This window comes from Protopterus annectens, chromosome 5.part0 (assembly GCF_019279795.1).
Source record: "Protopterus annectens isolate FY-2018-M chromosome 5.part0, PAN1.0, whole genome shotgun sequence".
Lineage (NCBI taxonomy): Eukaryota > Metazoa > Chordata > Ceratodontiformes > Protopteridae > Protopterus > Protopterus annectens.
In genome coordinates this window covers 260,354,667-260,381,026 of record NC_056735.1, presented here as the reverse complement: position 1 = coordinate 260,381,026, position 26,360 = coordinate 260,354,667, and the positions used below count along the sequence as shown (strand labels likewise).

Genomic DNA, 26,360 nt, shown 5'->3' with positions numbered 1-26,360 from the left:
CTTTACTATATCGGCACCGAGGGGCTCCTCGGTTCAGGCTATTACGACTACTACATCGGCACCGACCGTTCAGTCGGCTCAGACCTTGACCACGTCTTCTCCGACATCTTACTTGGAACTGACGCCTCAGTTATTGGCTCCAGTTTTGTCGGTTCCAGCTTTGGTACCGGCAACCACTTTGGCACCGATCCTTTTGTCAGTGCAGACCGTGACTTCGGCACCAATGATTTCCTTGGTGCAGACACCTGTAGTCAAGTCTCTCTTGGCACCATTGTTCTCGGTGCGGACTGGTGTGGTGGGCACCAAGCTTGTCTCTTCTGTGGACAGACCTGTTTCTCCGTCAGTCTCCGTGAGGTCCACTAGAAGCATTTCCGAACATGACGTGTTGGGTCTTGTGGATCAAGTGCTTCTGGCCAGAGGTATTCCGCCCCCCAGGACCTATCCTTCCTTGGGGGGTGATTACCCATCTCCAAAGACCCCTTCTTATTCTTCTCCTTCATTGCCTTTGAAGTCCATTGATATAGCACAGTCTTCCCTCTCTATGGTTTCCTTTATGGATCTCACTAAGGAACCGCAGTTGCCTTCATGGCAGGAGAGTTTTGCTACAACCCAGGATGACAGTTGTGACACCCGTAATTTGCTGTTCCACAGTCATCCGGGGACTACGAGTCGGCAGGCTGAGCCACTTAGGGGAGGGGTGACCCCTGTCCTGGACACTCACCCCTCTTCAGGTGGACTAGCCTTTCAATTGATGGAAAAGGCTCTGGCTTCTGCTGGCGATACTGTGCTGTCTATCCCCCCGCCGTCCTCTGGTACACTGTTTTCACAAGTTGTACCTAGTGGACACTTGGGTGCAAGGGCCTCAGGACATATTCCCACAGGAAACCCCTTTTCTGCTGTCTTCTCCAGCTTCTCCCTCTGAGGAAGTCCATCAGAAAAGTTTGTGTAAGAGGAAGCACATGGACTCCACAGAGGAGCCCCTCACTGAAGAGACAGACTTTTATGAGGGGGAAGGACCCCCTTGGTCACCCTCTGAGGTATCCTTTGGTGATATCCTCGAAATCTTTAAACAGAGAGGTGACTGGCAGCCCTCTAATCCGACCTCTGAGGAGTCTGTGTTCCTGCAGGCCTTTTGCACCCGGCCCCCTACCTCCTGGATTACTCCACCTGCCGATGAACATGTCCGGCTCATCACACCACCGAGTCTATTCCCTGGAGGCCAGATAAGATTTTGTCCCCTCCTGCTACAGATCCACATTGGTCTAAAGGTGGTGGCGGCCGCAACAAAAAAGGATCTGGCGGACGAAGAAAGCCATACTGTCCATCCACCTAACAAAGAGTCCCGGGCCCTGGACAGGATAAGGAAGCGCACCTTTGCATCAGCGACCTTTGCTATCAGGTCCCTGAATTATATGGCACACTTTACCAGGCTTCAAAGGGATCTGATTTCCGAGCTCTCTGAAACCTTTGCTGGTGCCGTGTCTGATGAGATCCGTGACAAAGTGGCCTCTCAGCTGGCCACCATTGAGTCAATATCTAACTCCTCTATGCGACTGATATCTCACGCATTAGAAGGAGCAGCTAGAGTGGCGGGTTCAGCTGTGGTCTTGAGACGTCAAGCCTGAATGCGCTTGTGCAATTTCGCGGAACCCTTTAAGGCTTCCTTTCTTAATGCTCCCATTGAGGCTTCTTCGTTCTTTGGATCCAAAGTTAAAAGCACACTGGCCAGATGTGAACAGAACAGTAAGACCCTTTCTGCTGTAGGTGTCCGTTATTATTCCCCTCAATGTGTGTTCTCCCGAAACCAAAAGAGTGGGAAGATATGGTTCAAGAAATCTCAGGGTCCTTTCTGTGACACACAAGCTGAGTTCTCCCCTAGAGGCAGAGGGGGAAACTCACAGGGAAGACGCTCCTTTCGGGACAGAGGGGGTCCGTGTAGCCAGGGTTCCAGGGACTCTTTCCCTGGCCAGTCCTACCAGCGCTCCTGAAGAGCGGCCCAACTCCTTTCCTCTGAAGGTGGTTGGGGGTGGTTTCTCCTTGTACCCTTCTGCCTGGCTAACCATCACCACCAATTCTTGGGTACAAAGGATTATAACCAGAGGTTATCAATATCCCCTACAATCTTTGTCCTGTCCCTTCAAAAAACCTTCCCGACGTTCCACCCAGTCAAAGGGAAGAAGTAGCACTAGAGATAGAAAAGCTGCTAAGAAAGAGTCATCCAAATAGTCCCTCCAGACCAGATAGGATCCGGATTCTACTCGACTATTTTTGGTGCCAAAGAAAAGCGGGGACTGGAGACCAATTTTGGATCTCGGTGTATTGAACAAGTTTGTGAGAGTACAAGAATTCTGGATGGTCACAATACAGTCTATCCTCCCGCTTTTGGAAAAAGACAATTGGATGTGCTCGATAGATCTTCAAGATACGTACTACCACATAAATGTGGACAGGCCATCAAGAAGATGTCTGCGCTTCTGTGTGGGAGCCAGTCACTACCAGTTCAGAGTAATGCCCTTCGGAATCTCTACAGCCCCCAGAGTGTTCACAAAATGCATAGCAGTGGTCACAGCTCACTTGTGACTACAAGGATTCCAGTTGTTTCCATACCTAGACTGGCTCATTTCTGCCCCCACCAGACATCTATTGGAAGAAGCCCTGGCATACTCTCTCCTCGCTGCACAAAGGCTAGGCATAACCATAAACTGGCAAAAATCCAATCTCGCCCCATCTCGGTCCACAGAATTCATAGAGGTTATCCTGGATACAAAGAACTGCAGATTTGCCATTCCAGAGCACATAATTCTAAGGATAAAGCAACAACTGATCCCAATCCTTTCAAGGGAGAAATCCACAGCTCACTCCGTCCTACAGCTGTTGGGTTCCATGGCAGCCTCCATCAAAATTGTCCCCCTGGCCAGGTTTCATATGAGGCTTCTACAATAGCTACTGCTCACCCAATGGTATCCTTTTCAGCATCCTCTTTCAGCCAAGATTTGAGTAGCCCACAGGTGCAAACAGGATTTAAATTGGTGGATGACACACAATCTGTCACAATGGTCTCTCCCCTTCTCCCCCTAGCAACCCAAGGCTACAGTGACCACGGACGCCTTCCTGATGGGGTGGAGTGGGGGGCTATGTCAGGGACAGACAGTCCAAGGCACTTGGTCCGAATTGGAGGCCCAGCTGCATATAATTGCTTCTGGCGTTGCAAGCATTCTATCCCCTGCTGCCATCTGGGATGATTGCGATTCAATCAGACAACATGGTGGTGGTCTGGTACATCAACAAACAGTGTGGAACCAAATCTTACCCCCTTTGTTGAGAGGCCATGAGGATATGGCAATGTCCGATGGCTACCAACAGTTTTCTTCTAGCAACGCACATTCCTGGGAGTTCCAACGTGGTAGCAGACAGACTCAGCAGGTGCATTCTACAACCTCACGAGTGGTCCCTGAATCCCTTGATAGCAGCGGAGAACTTCCACTGCTGGGGCCGTTCTTGCTGCGACCTCTCTGCATTCCCGACCAACTACAAATGCAGCATCTACTTCGCCCTGATTCCCCATCCGGGACAGTCACCCAGGGACGCTGTAGTCCACGATTGGCCCTCGGGTCTTCTTTAAGCATTCCCACCTTTTCCCATCATTCCCCAGTTTCTGAAGAAAGCCCGTTGGTTGAAGAGCAAGGTGATCCTCATAGCACCATATTGGCCTCATCAGATTTGGTTCCCCTTCCTTCGGCCTCACCTACTAGATCGACCATGGATTCTCCATCCAACCCAGGAGTTGATCTCACATCCACAGAACCTGATTCATCCCAACTTGGACAGTCTGAAGCTCACAGCTTGGCTACTCCAATTCCCCTTGATTGCCAGGCAGAAAGATTTTTCTTTACCAGTACGTGACAGTCTCATTGCATCTCATAAGTCTTCCACTAGAATTACTTATCTAAGCAAGTGGAAAAGATTTACCTGTTGGCTGAAAGAAAAACAAGTAGATCCCTTCTCAGCACCACTGTTGATAATACTAGAATATCTGGCCGGCCTTTTTCAGTCAGGTCTGTCGGCCTCTACCATTAGAGTTCATTTGGTTGCAATATCTAATTTCCATGAGGATGTCCAAGACTCCTCTCTTATGTCACACAAATTGTGCAAGACCTTCATAAAAGGTGTGAATCATTTGAAGCCACCCTTTAGAGAACCTATTCAACCATGGGATCTGTCATTAGTTCTACAGGCTCTGACAATGCCACCCTTCGAACCAGCTTCTTCTTGCGACCTCAGATATTTGTCATGGAAAATCTTGTTTTTGGTCGCCATTACTTCTGCCAGACGTATCTCTGAGCTGCAAGCTTTATACATCAAGAGTCCATACTTGATTTTTCATAGAGATAGAGTGTCTTTGAGAACTAATCCTTCATTTCTGCCAAAAGTGATCTCTGAAATGTCCATTAATCAAACCATTGAATTGCCAGATTTCTTTCCCAATCATTCAAACAGAGGAGAGCATTGCCTACATACCCTAGATATTCACAGGCAAATCCGTTTTTACTTAAACAGGATTAGGTCTTCTCGTTAATCTGACCAGTTATTTTTGGCCTATTCTGGACCTAGATTAGGATCTGCTGTTGCGAAGGTCACATTAGCTAGATGGTTGAAAGACTGTGTGACCTTCATTTATACACAATGTAATATTCCGTTGCCTACTACCACGAAGGCTCATTCGACAAGGTTGGTGGCAACGTCTGCTGCCTTCCATGCCAGAGCTTTTTTACATGACATCTGTGCACCTGCAACTTGGGCTACGCCTCATACCTTCATCAATCATTACAAATTGGATTTGGCCTCCAGGGGAAGGGCATCTTTTGGTTCTATGATGCTCAGGAATGTCCTTCTATGAGAGCCTCCCAGGAATAGAGGTAGCTGGGGACAATATCAGATAAAGAAGTTATGTCTTACTAAAACGTTCCATCTGTATTGTTGATCCTCGTTCAGTCATTACAACCCTCCCTCCTTCCCCCTCCTGTGGCTTCTAGTGGATCTCACCATCCGGTTCTCTTAGGTCATTTGACCAGAGGTAGCCTCTACCTTCTTTTGACTTGCAAACTCAATCTGAGGTAACAGGGAGAGGGGGATTATGGGTAAGAGTTTAGCTCGAGAGTTTGTAGCTGACGCGAGCTTGGAAAATGGCCGGCTAGGTTCCGAGGTCGGAACCGATACCCATACGTAAAGACTGAACGAGGACCAACAATACAGATGGAATGTTATGGTAAGACATAACTTCTTTTTGTGGAAGGTACTCTCTGCTTCAACTTTTGGCAAAAGATTTTCAGAGTTAAAAGTTTTCATGTGTAAACCACATAATTTGGCATTCCACACTGAAAGAGTGCTATTGAAAACCTTTCAAGTCTTTCAAGCTAAAGTGAGTTCTGCAATAACTTTTTTTCTCAACAACTTTATTGAATTATCACTTGTGACATAGGCAAGTTTACATTTATATAAAAGTAAAACCATATTAACATAAACATTCGTATATTGTAATATATCATATAACCTAAGCAATATTACATACATTATTCAATTCCTACTTTTTTTTTAAACAAGAAACATCTTTATTAAACCATCACTTAACGTTTCTGCAATGACTTTTAATCCAGTCATTTGCCAGTGTTCATTGCAGTCAAGGTGAATACCGCCTGTATCTGTTGAAAGTTCATAGACTGCTGAAGTGTAACATATGATGACTAACGATTTTCAGGAAAGACAAAAATCTACTTTCAAAAAAAAGGAAGAAGTCCACTCACTCATTACGCAGATTCATTTTAAGAGTTTGGTTCAGTGTATATCATCTTTTGCTTTGACAAATGCAATAATCTTCAAGACACAGTGAAAACTTATTCCTCTCTGGAAGCAGCTACATCAGCAGCATATTTCAGGAATGCATTTACCCATTGCATTTTATAATATGTACACAATCTGCTGTCTACACCTTTATCAAACACTATAAGATGGGTGCATAGTCTAGGAGCAGGACATGTTTTGGTACAGCTGTGCTTCAGGTGAATCCTGCAACAACCCGTCTCTCATGGGTATGATAGCATTAGTTAAGAATCTACCCAAATATTATAATTTATATTTAACTAAAACCACAAAAATTAAAAACGCATCAACCAGCCAAGAAATAAACAGTTAAGGCGACAGAAGGGACCCACAGCAAACCACGATCTTTATTTAAAAATGAAGCGCTTTCATCCCAGTATTGTGGACTTCTTCAGAAGATTCTGAAGAAGTCCACAATACCAGGAAGAAAGTACTTAATTTTTTAATAAAGATCCTGCTTTGCTGTGGGTCCCTTCAGTCTCCTTCATTGTTTATTTCATAATTTATATTTAATTCTATGGCGTAGTGGAGTAAAGACCACTACAAACTAGACGTCTTGAGTTTGAGTAGAGGCTCAGGCTCTAGAGGATACAGGCAGCAGGGGACAGGAATGAGCAGCTGATGCCAGTTCACTGGTGGTGATTCTCTGCAACTGTGCTTTCCACCAGTAAACAGAAGCTTGCAGGAATTGGAAAGTCACATGTGATCATGGATGTGGGCTTGGCACTACCACACTAGTGATGACATTTGTGACTGCATATGTGTGGGGAACATACAAGTGCAGAGAGGGCATATTAGCCCCTCACAATGATGTGAACTTTCATGCTGGTCACAGAGGCATTAATTGGTGACAAAATGTAAGTGCCCTTTTGTTTGTGTGTGATGGCTTCCATGTCAGCCTTTGGGTTGCAGAGGGGACTAGAATTTGTGAGAAAATTGAAAGCCACTAGTAGGGTACTTTAATACTGCAGGGGAGAGTTGATTGTGAAACCTTCTGTGTCCTGTGGGCCCTCAGGCTTTCACCAAGAAGTGGGAGATTGGTAGACCATTTAGTGGGCAGTGGAAGAGACTGGTCTGTGGATAATAAGGCATAAAACAGTTTTCATACCTACATGGATGATGGCTTCTCTCAGTGATAGCTCACTTGGGACAGTGACCAGGCTGTCAGTGTTAAAGGAACATAAGGAACCAGACTAATAGGGAGAAGGCTGATTGGCAGATGGAGAGGCAAAAAAAAAAAAAGCATACAGGGAAAAACTGTACATTTTACTGCTACAGTGACCCCCTCCAAGGAAGATAGTATAATTATGTATAAAATACTTTAATAACAGCATTTAATCTTTGAGGATTGATCACTGTAGCAGTAAAGCTATTCTCTTACCATTCTCTGATTAAGATTTAGTTTTCTTTTTATTTATGGTATATATTTGCAGGTTATTTTTTTCTTTTTACAACTGCTTTTAGTTGCTAGTTAAAGGAGTAGCCTTCTGTGGACATAAGACACTGTGCTAACATCATGCAGCTTGAACAACTTAATAAAGCTTGTAGCAGTACTCATTTTATTTGAGAGGCTCACGTAGTTGCCAACATTCAAAGGGATGGTGGCTTAAGAACAGCAGTGGTCTTCATATGGACTGTGGCAGAGTTGGTGGTAGGAATTAAACAAATACAGTGGGTATAACCAAATGTTCAAAGATCTGTTGTTATAGTAAGCATTCTTAAATGAGGCTGCACTTTCTACTTCTGGAGGGTCTGTAAGCATAGCCAAGTAGATCAGCTGTTAATTCTGTTTTCTCATGCTTGTAAAGCTGTTGAGCGTACAAACAGACCCTATTGAGTTTGACAGTTGCATCATCATCTTATCTGAAAGTTGGGTAGGCCCTTATTCAGCACAGTGAAAGTAATTTCCACCAGCTGATGGCTGTTTCTAGTACATGCATCAGGAATGTGTTTACGGTGAGAATTTGCACTATGGCCACCTGTTTACAGTATCCACCTGGTTATACCTTTTCCAAGCATAGACCTCATTCCAGGAGTAGGAAATCATGTACAAATGTTGCTTTTCAGACAGGGCTTGTGTTAAGCAAACGCCAAGTTTATAATTCGCTTCACTCAAGAGTCAGGAGTGTGGATTTTGTGGGCGTGTGTGCTTTCTAACTCTGGTGAAGGGGCATTGTGTATGTAGATCAAAAAGGGAACATAGTGGTAATACAAGATGGCTTTAAGCAAGTATTTCACCTGTTTGGGTTCATCATGATTATCCCAAAGACAGTTCGGTGTGAGGAATGGTCATATAGCTGTTAAGTATTCTGCTTTGAATAAATCCAGATACTGCATCTTTTACAGTGTTCTGTACAAGAGTTAATGTCTGTTACCTCTGACACTTTGACAGAAAAAGAGTTAATAAATGACTGAATTATTAAAGTAGTAAAATGGTACGTTGCAGTGATAGCATTTATAAAATTATCCCTTTTGTTTTCAGAAACATCTTGCACTGTCTGCAGTCGCATACTGTGAAAATGGGAATTATGTTGCAGCTCTTTGTGACTGGTAAGTCGTGCTTGTTATGTAACAAACTGTTTTGTTTTAGAGTACAGAAGCTTGGTGAAGAAATTATTCTTTTAGAGGGAGTTCTGATGAGAAAAACTGAGCAGTACGTTGTTTCATGATATGTTGGAAGAGAGGCACTTTCTCAGTTTATGGAAGCTGTCAGATTGGGGAAAATGCTAGTTTTATTTTATAAGAAACAAAGGAATGTCAGATTTGATATCTTCCCCAGGAGTGGTCTGCTGCTTAAAATGAGAGACATTTTCATCCTGGAATGGTCGTTTGTGCCTCATGAAATTGGCAGTCACAGTGTTGGACAGGTTTCTGTTCACTGCTTTTGTTGATGTATGGATGTTCATATTTTGAGTCTTCACCTCAGGCTATGATTTTCAGGTATGCCTCCTGTTGAGTGTTCAAGAAGGTCTCTGTCCCACTTAAGGTTGAACTGTGAGAGCTGCATCTGTTTTCAATTGCTCTTCATCCTTTTGGTGTTGAAATCCTGTCATTTGTGTTAGCTGATCACCCAGCTCAACACATTTGACCTAGAGATTGAAGAGTTACAAAGTCTGATGGAACCTCTAGAGAACCTGCCTCCATTATGGGCAGTATTTGGTCTTCTGCAAAGTAAGGAGGGAGGTGGCTTAAGTTTATAGTTTGTCCTGCTTTCCTCATGCTTTGAGATCGCATGTATCTTTATGAAACAGTTAATACCAGGTTAGAAATCTTTACGTTTTTAACATCTTCAGTCTACTGTTGAAACTGCCAAGCTTGTGGTAGCTATTAATTTTCCTTAATGAGAATTGCAGTTAAAGTTATTTATTTATTTTGTAGGTTGGCTGCATGAAGATTGTGCTAATGGACATTGCTTAATGTTTGTATAGGTTATGAAATGTTTTGTGCTATGCTAAATGTTGCACTTGAATTGTTGCTGGTGCCCTTTAGTTAATGTTGAACCTAACCCAAAAAAGCACAACAGTGGTCTGTTTATCATTTTCTAACAATACAGGTAATTTGTGTTGGGTCTGTGCTACACAGGCTAAGCAATCTGAAGTTACTACCGAGTATTCTAAAGTTATAATAGTTTGCATTGCACTTGCTGATAGACCTAGGGGCTACCATACTAAACTGTATTGTATCACAATGAATCCCCAAATCTTATGTCGTTTTCTGCAAATTAGAGTCAGCTGGACTATTCTTAAAGTTAGCATACTCCCTTTTTTTACAGGCCATGGTAGTATTTCAGGAGCTAATGTAAAATTATAGTGTGCAACAGTCTAGTATGTATCTTGCTCATTGTTCAGTATCTGTTATTTTTGGCTTCTTAAGCTGATGTACTTTTAAATGGCTATCTTTCACATTTCAACCTTGGAATACTCGTATTTATTGCTGCAGTTGCTCAAGAATTGGGATGCAGATGTCTGCTTTACTGCTGTGTCTGATTAAATATATTTCTTCATTTGTCCATCTCTTTTGAATAGTGGTGCCAGTGGGGGAAAAGCTGGGTCTGGAAGGTTTGGGAGTGAGTGGCTGATATTGGTCCTCCAGTCCTTGGAGACAAGAGGTGATACAGCCTAATTTATTACCTGTTCATACTGGAGAAGAGATGCAGGGCATGGGCTGGCAGTTTACACTTGGATCTTACAAAACATGTTTGTGCAGTAGCCTTCATGAGGTGTTTCTGTCATGTACCTGCCAACAGAGGGAAGTATAACATACCCACTGGCGAAGGGGTTAGGGTCATAACTTGTGCTACAATTGATTGCAGAAGGAATGATGGTTGGCAAACTGCAGTTGGGGGATCACACATAAATAGTATGCCTCCCCATTGTGACAAGTTTTATTTCAACTGTCCAGATATGTGCTGTTTCTCTCTCTCTCGACCCCCAGAATGGATTAATTTCCCCTGCCTTTGCTTAGATAATCTGTCCTTTAGTTTTTCTTCCTTGGTGTTCAACCTGTAATTTCCTTGTGGATACCTATCTATTCTTTCCTGGTTTGATTGTTTTTTTTTTTTGAGTCTTGCATACACAGTTTATCTTAATTTTACACTGACTTTTATCCAAATGTCAGTTTCTACAGACATATTTTTTAGCATTTTGTTGTTGTTTCAGTGACCATACCTGTAATCATCAGAACTGCAAGAGTATAGCTATGAATTTAGGGTACGTAAGTCTGAGGTTATGGTACCTTGAATTATGTCCCCTACTTCAGAGTAGAGTAATCACCAATATAGTGTGTGTGTGTGTGTGTGTGTGTGTGTGTGTATTCACATACATATTTGTGTATACATGTGTGTATATGTATGTATGTATGTGTGCGAGTGATTAGGAAAGTTGTGGGGTGTACATCATATGTATAATTTTAGCTTTGTTGAGCTAGCTAGAGTGACTTGCGTATCATATTCACAGTTTTTTCTAGAGAAATCTTGGTTTTAATATACACCTCCATGAGGCTAGACTGCATCTACAGCTTCCTTGCCTTATTTGTTAGCCGTGTTGATGCAGTTCTCCATTCTGACCCCATGTATCTGAACACAACAGGAGCATATCAGCAGAAGTCAAGACCTGTATGTGCTTTTAGCAGTGTTTGTTCAAAAATGTAGAAATACAATTCTTACTGAAAATTTGGCTTAGCTGCAACCTGCAAGACTTCTGCTGCTGCAAGATCTTTTTGGGAAAAACATTATAATCTTTGGATCCAGAAATTTAGTTTATTTCTCACTGTGTATAAATTAACTGAGCCTTGAAATAGCACATTGTGTCACTGTTCTTGTATCTTGCTGCATTAGAAGCCTTAAATTCATTTTGTAGTTAATAAAAACTTTATTAACAAATCAGTAAGCAATCCTCACACCACATCTGTGCAAACCCTATGCATGGTGTACATTTATTATGTTTCCAGTGGCTGAATGATTTCTGCAGTACTTGTTAAGAGTAACAGACTAGTGTGTCTTACATTTAGACACAGCCCAATGCCAGAGGTACTTAGTCAGACCATTCCTATCTTTCACAAAATATTACAAACAAAAATGGAATAATTTTAGCTTGATCATTTACATTTGCTTCAGTTATTGGGACCCCTTGATGTATGGTGACCCCTGTAATAGTTTTGTTTTAATTTACAAATCTTCTGTATCTGACAAGATTATTGTAAATATAATGTTGAAGTAGGGCACATTCAGATATCCTTACCATCCTTTCAAATTAAGACTCCTAAAAGAGGATAATGCTTCCATTTAAACCTTAATTAACTTATGAACTAATTTAAGTATCTGCAGATTACCTCCCAAACTACCCAACTCCTTTTCCCAACCCAAAGGAGCCAGCTTTACCCAGTCAATCTACATGACAAAATCAATCTAATCCATATAATTGTATTCCAGACATTATTATAGATTCATTCACATTGCCCATTTATTTTACAGGCTGCTACTAATTTTATGGGCATCTCAATTTCTAAGTTCTAAATAATCTTCTAGGTTTGGCTTTTCATTAGTTTTCCTTTTCTTGATAATCCCCTTCTTGGCTGCCAATAAGACTAACTGTATCAGGAAATTAAGACCCTGTGAGTGACTGAAGTTTCCCCTACTTAAAACCATCATTTTTTCTTGTTAAAGTTACCTCCTTATTCATCAAATTACTTAAGACCCTGCATGTCAACTTTTTCTCACTACTACACAATCCCAAAAGATTTAAAGTTTCCCTTATTCCTCCATCACAGTGCCAACAGTTACTATCTGCTGACATAAATACCTTATTCAGCTTACTGGAGTATAAAAATATTTAAGAAGGCACTTTCACCCAAAATTATGAAACGTTTTTAGACTTGGTGGTTTGTTTAGGTGGTTTACTTACCTTTCCCCATTCATTAGGAGTAAAAGATTTGCTAAACATGGTTTCCCATGGTTTCCTTAGGTCTGCATCAGAAAGATTTTTAATTTCCGTTAACCATTAATCCTGTATAAGCACTACTTAACATCACCCTTACCTCTGGCTGTGATGACCTTATTGCCAAGACGTAATCAACAAAGTATAGTTTTCCACTGATACAACCTTTTCCAAAGTAACCCTCCATAGAGGAACCTATCCTACTGTAGTGATCCATGTGTCAGCTTTGCAGACACTCAATCCACCCCTCCATATTTTTGTATTTATTCCCAAAATCTAAGGGCTGTATTTCTCTTTCCAAAGATTCACTACCAAATCCATTTTATGCCCTCCTCTGTCCCCAGCTTGAACTCTATTGGTAGTGACTCCCAGTGCAGAGTTTGAGTCCTTCGTTTTTTAACAGATTTTGAAGGAAACCCCCTGATATAGATCTGAAAATGATGCTCTTTGGGAGTTTATTCCAGGGCTGTCCATGATTCTGTAGGATCTCAATATTCCAGGGTTCCTTCTCTATCCAACCAAAGACCTTTCCGGTTGGGTTGGCATGAAGAGATGTTAAAAGAACTAGAAACTGCTTGGCTAATTCCATAAGATAGACAAGTTTCTGTTGTATTGTTTTTAAGACTTCTTTGAGATTAGACATTTCTAGACTTCCCTGATCTACTGGGGCAATCAGTCTTTCCCATTTAAACCTACCTTTTTCCCATCCCATATAAATTGCTTCACCTCCTTGTTCAGAGTTTTCCAGATTTCCTTGTGAGGTTGATAGAAATATCAAATGTTGAATTTTAACTAAACTGATACAGAATGCAGTTTTGTTTTTAAAGAAGCACTAAGGGTCAAAAATATTAGAGAGGTCTTGTGAATGTTATTAACTTATTATGACTGCCAGTTGGATGGAAGTATATTCAGAAATTTAGTGAAAAACTTTTTCAAATGATGGTGGTACTTAATTCTCCTAATGTTTCAGATCATTTGGCTTGTGTTACACAAGGAATTTTTAAAGTATAGTCGGGGTGTAAAATGAAAGACTGCAAAGTTTAACCATACAGTAACAGAGAGATCACAGTATTTTGATATGTTTCATGACTGTGTTTATGTACAGGTATAGGAAGTTTGCCAGGAGAAGAACACATGCAGATCAATCTGTTCCTGTACCAGTACGCTCCCGTGGTTGGAATAGAAAGGAAAACTGAGAAGCTTGAGTGTCATTATGAAACAATTGCAGCCAAACTGTGTGAACAGTATTGTTAAACTTGTAAAGAAAATCAAAATTCACATTTGCATTAATCTCCAAGATTTGAATGAAGTGATTATAATCATTAGCCATTTTTACGGTTGAGAAAAATAAGCTTAGTTGTGACATTTGCCAAGTTTTCAGTGATGGGTGCAAGTCATGGTCTTTGACAGATAACACTTGGCAAAACAAGCTTCAATTTGTGTACGTTCAGTGTGCCATTAACAAGGTATGGATTTCTTGGGCTTGCATTCAGTATTTCATTAGCATCAAAAGCATTTCAAATAAATATTGACAGGTAATTGAAGACAGGGAAGACGTTATAAACATAATGATCTGTTAATTTGAGGTCATACAGAGGAACAACATGACTGTAGACTTGATAATGATGAATATATGAAAATATAATTTCACTGTAGCGGTGGTGCTGCGGTAGCGTTGTCGCCTCACAGTTAGACGTTGCCCGTTCGATTCTCAGTTAGAGCGTCTTCTGTGTGGCAGCATGCGTGAATGGGTGTTCCTTCGTTGAAGGTTGTGTGTTAGGCCCGGCAAGCCAGTACGTAAAAATCTACTGCCAATCATTAGCGGACCGGAGTTCCGCTGTGGCGACCCCTAACCAGGAAAAGCCGAAAGACACAAACAAACATCATTTCAAAGTAACAGCAGCTGTAAAAATCAGAGTGAGGAAAGTGACAGGTCTGAATACAGGAACAGTATTCTAACATCAGATAGACATTAATTTGATCCAGAAAAAGTTCTAGCAGTTACATAGATGCTAAAGTCAGAAGACCATTAGACATTACTGACCTTCGTGGAAATGAAACAATACATAGCAAAGTTTGTACCATGCATAGCTGTGATAGCTATGCTTCTGAAATTTGTTAGAAGAAGATGCATCCTGGAAATAGAACTGTCAACATAACGACTTCTGAACTCAAGAATTTGATATGTGAGGCACTAGTATTGAAGTACCATGATGTGAGTAAGTTGTTTGTGTCATAAGTAGGGTTCAGTTAGTGGAATAGGAACTATGATTCTACAAGAGACAGACCAGTTGTCTGTGTGTCAAGTTCAGTTGCAGAATACTGAGATACAAAAATAAGTGTCAGCTGTAGTGGATTGATACGAGAAGTTAAACAGGTCACCCATTTGTTGCAGAGTCATTGTTAAAATATTCTAGCGTAAAAGATTAACATCTCTGACTAATTTTTGTAAAGTCATGGTTGCATATATTTATGGCAGAGCCATAACTGGCTTATCTAGTGTACCCACTGCTGTTAGTAGAATTGGTGCGCTTCAACTCTTAAGTTGAGGGAAAAAAAGGTCTATACCTGGTGACCCTCATCTTTCTCTTAAGAAGCACAATGTCCTCTGTGCTGTGCTGCTCCTCAACTCTGGATTGAGTTGAGCGAACTAAAGGGAAAAAAGTTTTTTTAAGTTTTAAACTTTGAATGCTGTGGAAAACAGCTTACTAGAAAGTATACCACACATGAACTGAAACAAGTGCTTTAGCAGCAGTATGGTATCAGAACGCTCTTCTATATTTGCATTAAACGTATGTATGGAAGTGGTACTGGCACTGCCTATTTCTTCCACTAACGTCTTACTTCTTGACCAGCTGCCCCCTTCACCTCACCCTAGGTTCTCTTTTTATTAACTATGTTAGGTGATATTGTTGTATTGGGAATTGCATTTTTTTATATATATATATATTTACAGCTGAGTTTTGTCACATTTACTGTGAATGTGCCAGATGTAAAACTGTAAACCTTGTTCTGTTTGGCTTGAATCATGGCTGAATAGTTAAGACCAGTCTATTTACCAAAAACAAAATCTCAAATCTAAGTCAGCTGTAATTGAAGTAGTATACTGGAGATTAAAGAACTGGAGTAGGAATCTTTAGAAAAGGGAAGGAGCAAATTATGTAGAAATTCAATTTTTTGGAGCGATATATATGCAGAATAATGCTCCGGAGAATGAGTGATGTTTAAGGGAAGGCAGGAATTGTGCAATTTATATAATGTTGGGCATAAATGAAAACTGTTAAAAAGCAAAGATAAATATGCTGCCTGAAAATAAAAGTGGAAAGTTTTACTATAGTTTTTCTTTTCTATTAATATACTGTATTTGTCATTTCTTCAAATGTGATGATTTAATAAAGGTGTTTGGAAATCAAATTAAATCAGCTATAAAGGTGTTTAGAAATCAAATAAGTTAAATCAGCTGTAATCACTTTGAGATGGAAACTGATCACAGATGCTTACAAAATGCATTCTGAAACGCACACAACACTTCTGGGATTGCAGGATATTACTTCATCTGTCGAAGTATGGTCTGAAAGTGCAATATAGACCAGGTTAGGTATGACACTTACCATCTAGATACATAAAAACAAACGCATACATGTGTGTGTATACGTGTGTGTATATCGCATGCATGTATATATTGTATATGTGTGTGTGTGTGTGTGTGTGTGTGTGTGTGTGTGTGTGTGTGTGTATGTATATATGGTTCCCCTTCACAAGATTGAATGAATGGAAGCTCGAAATTCATAATCTCGAGACCGGAATCTCGAACTTCCATTTACTCGAAATTGTGAATGGGAGCCTTGGGTTTAAAAAAATAAAAAGTTAACTTACCTTATTGCAGGAGGCCAGGTCCCCTGTACCCTAGCAGTTTAAATGTGAATGTTCCGTGACTGCACTATAGCGGAGGAATGGAAAATCTTACGTTTTGCGCTTGCGCGTATAGTGCGGAATGGGAGATTTCCCTTTCCTTCACTATAGTGCGATCTCGGAATAGGTATATTTTAGTAGGGGGGTGTGGGGGGGACAAAGCCCCTTTACGGAAACATTTGAAAGGTGTTACTTTTTTTTTTGTCCCTTTCATATGTTCGAGTTTCTCTAAATTCGAGATTCTGGTTTCGAGTTTATGACTTTCGAGTTTAGAGAAATTCAATCATATGAAGGGGAACCATATATATATATATATATATATATATATATATATAGGTTTACTATCAAATTGTCGATCCCGTTTTGCTGCGAACGTCACTACACCGACGCCCAGATGTGCGAACGGCAAAATCTCGCCCCCATCCGACCCATGGTAGCATGGGTGTGGAGGTGTTGCGCGGCCGGTAATGTCGATCGTCGGAGTTTCGCGGTTTCGGTTCGCTATCGAAATGGTTTCGGTGTTTCGGTTCGCGCAAACGCGTCGATGGGGTCGCCGTTCGCACGGAGTGCATTCGAACATTTGATAGTAAACCATATATATATATATATATATATATATATATATATATATATATATATATATATATGTATACCTATTATGAAGCGGTGTTAAAAGAACTAGAAACTGCTTGGCTAATTCTTGGCTAATTCCATAGTTAACTATGGCAAAGGACAAAGTAAAAAGATTTTCAGAGATTTACTGGCACTTACTTAAGGTTTGATCAAGCTAATCTTTCTTGTTATCAGTAAAGAAAGAAATTCAGTCTTATTTTTCTGTTGTGAATTAAATAAGTTGTCTCAGTGTTCACAAGTGACAAAATAAAAGTTCCCAGTTAAGTGAGAAGAGAAATGCTTGAGAGAATAGAAAAGTGCTAAGGAAGACCAAAGATATATTGCTTTAGTCGTGACCAGGAATTCCAGTAGAGAAAGTAGTAAAAAGTTGTACCATCTATAGTGCATACTTATCAGTAATCCAAAGGAAGTGATGTTAGTGCAGTCAGTTTCAGATAGTCTATGGAGAAGAGTAGGCTCTGGTTTGATAGAGTTCAGAGAAGCCTTGAAATAATCAAATTGACAGATGCAACAAGTAAAAATGTAATGAATGCATTCAATTCTGTATTTTTGAGATAAGGGATAAGTGATGCTGTTCTGTTTGAATTCAGAAGATATGTGTGCATGTGAGTTGGAGTTCATACATATCAACATCTATCATAGTTGATTTAAGTGGTCAGGGATGACCAGAAAGAACCATCTACACAGTATTTCATATGACAAAGAAATGGCAGTCGCTATGAGGACTGCCACATTGCAGTTTTGTAGTATAGGAGTATTCCCTTGTAGGAACTAAGCCTGTTACGAACTCAGTAGTTAAAGGACAGAAAGAAGTTTAAAAAGCAGGTCTTTGGTTACATTGCTGATGCCTGATAATCAACATAAAGTAAAAGAGTTGCTGGAAAGAACTCTTCAGAGATGGAAGTATGACTTTGATAGAAGGTGCATATTTACAGGCTGGAATGAAGAATTAAAAATCCACATGAAAATCTGTAGCCTGAAGCTGAGCAGTTGGTAGAAATCAGAAAAGTGTATAGAAGGAATCTCAAAACACTTACAGAAAAAAAAGAACATTCACAAGTGTTGCTGGCAAATAGAAACTGTATGAACTCTGATAGTGAACAATTGCAAAAATAGACTCCTGAGTTGTGTTAATGGGCCAAACAGTAATTCAGGAAGAACTGTCTTAAATGGAAGAGCAGATGTTCAGAATGAGCAGTCCTGTTGAAAATGTGGAAGACCACTGAAGAAACTATAGAAGTATAGTGGTTAGTCTTTGCCTCCCATGCACAAAGTACACGATTCAGTCCTGACCTCCAGCCAATGCCTGTTTGGAGTTTGCATGTTCCCCACGTGTCTCTGTGGGGTTCCTCCCATCTCGACAAAACATGCTGAGTGTTTCCATCTCAAACTCACACAGGAATGGAACTGTGGGCAGCAGCATAGACTCTACATGGTGCCCTTTAGGGGGAAGTGTCATATAGACCAACTGCTTTGGGCATCTACTTTGGTAGCAATATCCTCAAGATAGGAAAACATGGATCACAGACTGCGCACCGTGGCTGAGATAGCCACTTGACAGTGTATAATATGTCTCTAGGGGATTCGGTCAGGTTGACTAATGTTGCCAAATGGGCATGGGTTTTTGCTGGTGGTAAGTGGGTTGAGGACCTGACATATGCCAGGGACCCATGCTGATGGTGGAAAAGGGTGTATGTGCCCCTATTGGCCAGAGTGTGCCTGCCATAAAGCTCAACAGCCCTGTGTCAGTAAGCTACTGGCCGTCCGGTGTCCATTTGCACAGCTTGGGTTGCGTGGGATAGCTCTGTTGAACGAAAGCTGGATGTAAAACCAATCAACCTGTCAAACATGAACTAAGAATTGCTACACTCGGTGATGGCTGACTGACAGGACATAGCTTGGAAGTGGATAACATGATGGTAAGGAGGAGGCTGGACATCCTGTGTATCCAGGAGATAAGATGGAAAGGCAGTGCAGTAAAACCTCTTGGCTTGGGATCTAAAGTGTATTGCTCAGTTGGAGGGCAGACTAAAAATGGTGTGGTGTGGGAATTGTAGTGATAGAGTGGCTTTAGAAGGCAGTGAGGGATGTATACATAATTAGTGATAGACTCATGGACTCCAGCCTGATGATAGGGCATTATTCATAAACTTAACCTGTGCACCAGAGCAGGGTTGTGATAGTGAGGAAAGAAGTGCATTCAGACAGCAGTTGTGTAACCTACTAGATAAAGCAAGACAACGTGAACTAGTGTTGATGGATGACTTGAATGCACAAATCAGGACAGCAGAACAGGATGTGAAGACTGCCTAGGTCCAGATGGGTGGGATAGCAGGAATAAAGACGGAGAGGCCATTCTAGACTTCTGTGTGGCAAATGGCTTTATAGTAGCCAACACATGGATCAGAAAGAGAGAGTCACAAGATACAAGAGTGGCCAGCATGCAACTCGGGTAAACTTTCTCCTATTGAGGAAAAAGCACTTGCATAGAATCAGTGAATGCAAAGCTCAAGAAAAAGTGGGAGATAGAAAAGACAGACCAGGCTAAGAAGGAATACTAGTTGGCTAACAAAGAACATATCTCAGAGTGTAGTTCTAAGAATTCTTGTCTTTACTTCGGTTTTGATTCAGTCTCCATTTTTATTTAGGTGTGAAATCTTGGTCAGTAGCTCTGTGGTTCTATCCGATTGCCGTGAGTGTTTAACTTTAGAAAAGCCTTTCATCCTGGTGATATAAAGGAATTAATTCTGTAAGTTTCTGATATTTTGTGCTTTCAGCTGTGACTGGCTACAAGAATGACTGCTTCTAAAGCCATTTGGAAATCCAAAGCAGATGTAATTTTATAAAGCTGATATAAGTATATATTTTTTGTTCTAACTGTTTCAGTGATATTTAACAATCCTGTGCTGCTCTTAGGTTGTAGTTTTTAACAGTATTCTGCAGTAGCTGTATTTTGTGAATGTATCTCATTGTTAAGTTCCAAGGTTTCTTTATTTGTCTTTATTTCTATTCTGATTCAGTCTCCATTTTTTGTCCCACCCACCTGCCCAATTGTGTTCTTAACACTTGGTGGCTTTTGAGTTGCCCATCTCTACTATAAATTTGATATTGGAGACTCCTCTCAGTCCCATCACATCAGTTCATTGTGTTGTGTACAGTGAGATAATTTTGGAAGGCCCACCCCATTAGTTTCTTAACATTGAATTATCTTCTGTTTTCTCCCTTCCTACTTAACTAAAAAAACACTTTATTCATCTGTTTTTTTGTCTGTCTCTACATTACTCCTTTATCTTGCTTTTATTGCTTGTTCTTAGTGTTCAATTGTATTTATTCTGCTGCATTTATTACTGCTTGTTACTAGCCCGATTAAATTGTTACTCTAAGTGTCTTAGTTTTCGTTAAAGGTCTTGGGCATTAAGCCATTTATTTTACATTAAGAAGGTTTGTGCTCTACACTCTTGTGGGAGGAGAGGGTAGCCTCTGCCCTTCTGAGCTGGGAATTGCTTGGTGATGGCCTGTTGTGCCTGTTCTAAGCATCTTTGTTCCGGTTTAAGCACTTTGGTTGCAAACCATTTATTTTACATTCGGAAGATTTGTGGTGGTCTAGACTCTTGTGGCAGGAGAGTGTAGCCTTCACCCATCTAAGATGGGAATTGAAGGTTGAAGGTTCATTGTGTCTGTTATTCTGAAAGTGTATTACTTCTGGTTTAAGCTTAAGCTTAAGTTTAAGCACTTGGGCTCCAAACCACTTGCTTACATTGGGAGGATTGTGGTCTTGGACTGTTTGTGGCAGAACAGTATAGCCTACACCCTTTTAAGCTAGGATTTGCTGGTGAAGGATTATTGCGCCTGTTATTCATAGTGTTTTAGTTCTTTTGTAGGTAGTTGGGTTCCAAACCAGTTACTTTACATTAGGAGGATTTGTGGTCTAAACTCCTGTGGCAGGAGAGGATAGCCTACACCCTTCTAGCTGGAAATTGCTGGTTGAAGGCCTATTGTGTCTGTTCTGAAGTGTCTTAGTTTGGACTAAACACTTGTGCACCAAAACCAGTTGTTTTACATTAGGAGTGTTTGTATTCTAGATTGTTGTGGTGGGGGAGTGTGGCCTACACCCTTCTGTGCTGGGAATTGCTGCATTATTTAAACTGCTTTCTGCTGTTGCGACTGTGATTTTATGCACTTTGAATTTCTAGTACTTCTGCATTTTATTGCATAGGTTAGATTCAGACTCACTGAATCTAGACTGTTTGGTATCACTTGAGCAGTAAAACCAGCTCTTCACTGAGGTACTGAAATATCTAAGGCATCTGTTGCTTCCAACTAAGTGCCTTGTTTTGCTCTAATGTTGCACTTTTAATTTGTATTTGCGTTCCACTGTCTGAATTGTCTGAACTATTTTTTGTCACACTTTACTGTATTCGTTCAGCTATAGCACTGCCCAGTTCTAAGTTTGCTGTTTCTGGGTCTGTTTTTTTAACTTCAGAGCATCAACTTCAAGCCACCATTGTGTGAGGAGGGTGCTTTCTGGGACCCATCTAATTGAGGATGATTTGAGTACATCTGAGAGAGATATAACTTTCTTATTGACTAGTTTGAGCTGAAAAGGGTATGTTCTTGTTTTATTTAAGCCCCACATTTGCACTTGTTTGTGTATAGTGCTCCATTGTGTACTGCCATTTAGTGATGGTTACCGTTGGTGGTTATAGATGCAAACATTTTGTTTGTTAAATTTTCCCTTAGCACTTTGCTTGTGGTCCTCCAGAGGTTTCTCGTGGCCCTGCTTTTACTGTCAGGTAAAACACTAAGCCTAGCCTCAGAGGTACCAAAACACCTCTCCATATTAGCCTCTCCTAAGTGTGACCTCTTTTCCTGATCATATACATTTACCTATCACTATGAACAGAACATTTCCCACAGTTTCTCCAGCCAGCTTGGTCGACATGGGCATCCTGAGGCAGTGTAAACTGCCTCATGTTCACTAACAACCCTTTACTCCTAAGCCACACAAACGCAATATGTGAGATGCAACTATTTTAAGAACCTTGAATCCATGCTCTCTCACACACCAGTCAGTACATATGACAGTGAGCAGGTTGCCAGCATGCACACCGTACCTCCTACTTCATCCAGACCCGCATCACACATACCCACATATGTGGATGTCCTCACCAGAAACATACCTAAACACCAGAAACCTCCCAAACACAAACATAAGCACGCTACACATAATACTGCCCCTGCAGAACACATTGCACATAATAGCTCACGCACCAATGTCTCACCGGTCAAACCCTTAAGGCAAAATACAAAATCAAGTATACTAGTCATAGGTGATTCCGTCGTGAGATGCACTGATGTCCCTGTCACCAGGCTGGATAAGGAAAATGTCATGGTCAGCTGTCTGTCAGGTGCCAGGATACACCATATCACACATGCACTCAAGTCTCTCAACACCAGGTACTGTTATGACTCCATCATACCCAGTGTTGGTGTGACTGATTTGAGGTGTACCTCTGGACTATATGAAGAGAGGACATGACTGAGCTCTCAGACTTTGTCTCAGGCAGGTATGTTCCTAGCCTTAAGCAACATTTTACCTTCACCTAGCATGATGCCTCAATACAAACAGAAAATGATTGACTTCAATAATTGGCTTAGTTTATGGTGTCATTCTAAGGGGATCCACTATCTGTCAGCCTGAGATGACATGATCGACAGATCTGGATGCTCTGCCAGAGATGGTCTTCATCTGTCAAACCTGGGATTTTGGCTATTGGCTAAGGCTCTTGCCACCACAATAGTGCCTTTTTAGGCGGTGTCTCAGGGACAAAATCCCAACATAAAAACTCCATCTAAAAGCAACCTCATAGTTATGCTGCTAAATGCTAGGAGTCTCAACACAAAACTGCACTCACTGGAAGCTGTCCTCCTTGGAAGATGCAGATATTTGTGCAGTCATGAAGATCTGGTTCAAGGCTGTGGAGAGCACCCCAGCCACACCGGGTTACATCTCCTTCCACATGTTCAGACCTCAAACTGAATGCTTGAAAAGTAAAGAATGCGGTGTATCAGTATTCATTAAAGATAAATGTACCTCCAGATCTGTTAAACAGTATGATTCCCTGGAGACACTTCAGGTGCAATTAACTGTTGGTAGGACACCTATTCAAGTCATTGTCAGCTACTGGACCTCCTCCATGAATAAGGAAACCTACTCTGCCTATTTGGATCTACTTGAGTCTATCAAGATACATCCAAACACCATGGTTTTGGGTGACTTTTAACTATCCATCCATTGACTGGGTAAATTACTTGTGTTCAAACTCACTTGCCCAAAGGTTCCTCGACTTTAACTTCAGTGCCCTGGACCACATGGTTGACACCCCTACAAGTGGTGCCAACATCTGGGATCTGGTGCTTACCAATATGGCGGACAACTGTAGCACCCTCACTGTGAGGTCCTCCCTGGTGAGATCTGACCACAAATCGATCTCATTTGAAGTAACTATCACACCTACCCCCCCCAGCAGCAACGTAACTAAAAAACGTCTCCAAAGCAGATTACAACCTCTTACGGGATGGTATAAGTAGCTTCACTGCACCTCCCTCCTCAGATGGAACTGGTAACAATGCTGGGCTCTACACCTGTGCTGTATACGAACACCTGTATACCTGCATTGACTTGGCTGTACCTGATAGGACCAAAACAAGCTCCTCAAGGAAGAGCAAACCTGCCTGGCGGACAGTTGCCATTAACAGACTTTACAGTAAGAGGAAGAAATTGCTGTCTAAAAATAAGAGGGAGCAAGCCCTCCTAAACTGGAAACACTCCCTCCTCAACTTAAACAAGCAAATAAGACTTCTTGTGAAGTCCTCCAAAGCAAACTGTGAGTCCAAATTAGCTTCCTCAATAAAGGACAACCACAGAGCATTCTATAGTTACATCCGTAACCTGAAAGGAAAGGCCCAGATTTGTGCCGAGCTGGTAGTTAATGATACCACATATACTAAGCCTGTGGACACAGCTGACTTGTTGGCTGACAGGTTCTGTAAAAACTTCACTCCCCTGTCTCCACCACACGTACCCAATGACATCCCTACCACCTGTCCCCTACTTTATATCTATAAAGAGCAGGTCATAAATGCCGTCTTTAAGGCAAAAAACAAAGCAGCTGTGGGACCTGATAACATTCCATGCTGCATCCTGCATGGGCTCTGACATGAATTAGCAACACCATTGGTTACTCTATTCAGTCATAGTCTAAGCACTGGCTTCTTACCAGCTAAATGGAAAGCAGACACTGTTATTCCCTTGCGCAAAGGTGCTACTTCCACTGACCCCGGGAACTATAGATCTATTAGTCTGACTAGCCTTATCTGCAAGGTTGTGGAGCGAATTATGGACATTAGTAACAGATGTAGGTAATCTCCAAACACTTGACCCTACTCAGTTTGGATTTGTCATAGGGAGATCATGCCTGTTAAACCTCCTGGACTACTTCGAGACCAACATCAAGGCCCTGGACGAACGGAAATCTGTACATACAGCCTGCCTGGACTTGGCCAAGGAGTTTGACGCTATCCCCCACTCAGTCATCATTGACAAACTCACCCAGTTAGGTATCAACCCTTATATCATTAGATAGTTGCTAACTGGCTCACTGATTGAACTCATATAGTCAAAATAGAGGGGAATCCACCTCCAACAGCAGACCTGTAACCAGTGGTGTTCCACAGGGATCAGTCCTGGGACCTCTACTGTTTGGAATCTATTTCTCTGAAGTACAAACAAAAACTAAAGGTCTATGGCTGGCAAAATTTGCTGATGACTACAAACTGGGAGTGGTTATAGAATCTCCAAAGGATGTCGACATCCTACAGGAGGTTCTTACACAAACAAATGATTGGTGCCAAAGTCATGGCCTTAAACTCCATGCAAAAAATGTATTATCATTCCTTTTGGTAAAAGCGATGATGTTCTTCGTGTTTCACTATTGCAGTCATTACATCTGGGTTATCTGCCTGCAGGTATCCCTCAGCCAGCCTGAATACCAAAGTCTTTGATTCCTGCGTCAGATGCTGTCTCTTCTTCCATGACGTCAGGGGTATAAAACATGCAGCTGACGCCATTACATCAGTCTTTCTTGCTGCGCGGTGCCCAAAGCAGAAGCAATCCGCAAGTGCTGGTCGGCCGACTCCTGAAATTTTTGTTTTCGAGTTTCAGAACCGAAGTCTTCAAAAAAAGCTAAGTACCCCTTTGGGGATCCTTTTTCTTGCTGTTAACCGATGTCAGTAAAAGTTAACAATTGTATTACCTGGGGAAAGCAAATACCTCATAAAGATTTTCATTCGTATTGCATTCCTTGCTTAGGCCCAGACCACGACGTCCCTCATTGTCGGTTTTGTGCCTTATTCAACCCCCGGACTATTCGTCGTCCATTTCTTTTTGCAGAAAATTATTTTGGTACTCTGTTTAACTATTCAGAAATGGCTTTGGTAAGCCATCCGACTACAGACATTCCAAAAAAAAGTAAAGATAAAGACAGAGACAGACCGCATAGGTCCAAAGCTGCCGATGACACTTCCGTTAAGCTAGTCACCAGTTCGCCGGTACTGAGTGAGGCGCTTTCGCAGCCCCTGATACCCGCTACTTCAGATTCGCAGGCCTCTACTGAGACCCATTCGGAGTCCGGTATGCTGTAAGATGCTTCTTCGACTATGGAACCTGCGGATGTCTCTACCTTGGATGGGTCTGGAGCCGTTGTGCAGGCACCAGCTTCTGAAGGTGTATTCTGGCCTGCTGACTTGCATTTCAAACCGACACCATCTTCTTCTTCAAGATCTAAAACTCGACCCACAACTAGAAAACTGACGTCCAAACCACATGGTCAGGCCCATATGCCTAAAAAAACAAATAATGGCTGAAAACCTTATTACTTTAATTAGGGGAAGCCAGCCTTCTCTCTCTGAGACCTAGAACTGATTTTCCTTCTGATTCTTCTTATCAAGATTATGAAATTTCTGTTTCTTCTGATTACCAGGATTTGCCCTTATCTACCTATGAGGATTCTGATGCAGAGGATTCCATTCCCTCTGCTTCCCCTCCAGAAGATTTTTCTTTTGGTGAAACCTTGCACACTCTTAGGGAGCATTTCCGTTGGGAAAGCCAGGATTACTCTGACTCCAAAAAGAGGTTTAGGGAATTCTTACTCCTCCCTCAACACAGGCCTTTAGCTATCCCTCCTGTCCTGGACATTGTAGATGATGCCTTCTTGGAATCAAGCCTGGCCTCAGACACTTTACCCCCAGCTCCCAGGAAGCCTGATAGGTATTACAGAGTACCTGACTCTCACAAGTTCCTCTTCAAGAATCCTACCGCGGACCCAGAGGCCATTTCCCAAGGACCTAAAGGCATTAAAGCTAGTACTGCCAAAAACCCTACCCCCTCTGATAGAGATTCCAGGGCCTTGGACAGATGGGGTAAGAAGGTATACACTTCTGCTA

General features: G+C 41.6%; 1 protein-coding gene across 1 annotated transcript in view; it reads left to right on the top strand.

The window, feature by feature from the left end:
- WDR4 (WD repeat domain 4) overlaps positions 1-26,360 on the top strand; it is a 468,232-nt gene that overhangs the window by 311,646 nt on the left and 130,226 nt on the right. The window contains exon 8 of the mRNA XM_044072230.1: positions 8,360-8,427. Coding sequence (XP_043928165.1) covers positions 8,360-8,427 — 68 coding nt within the window. The remainder of the gene's footprint in view (positions 1-8,359; positions 8,428-26,360) is intronic.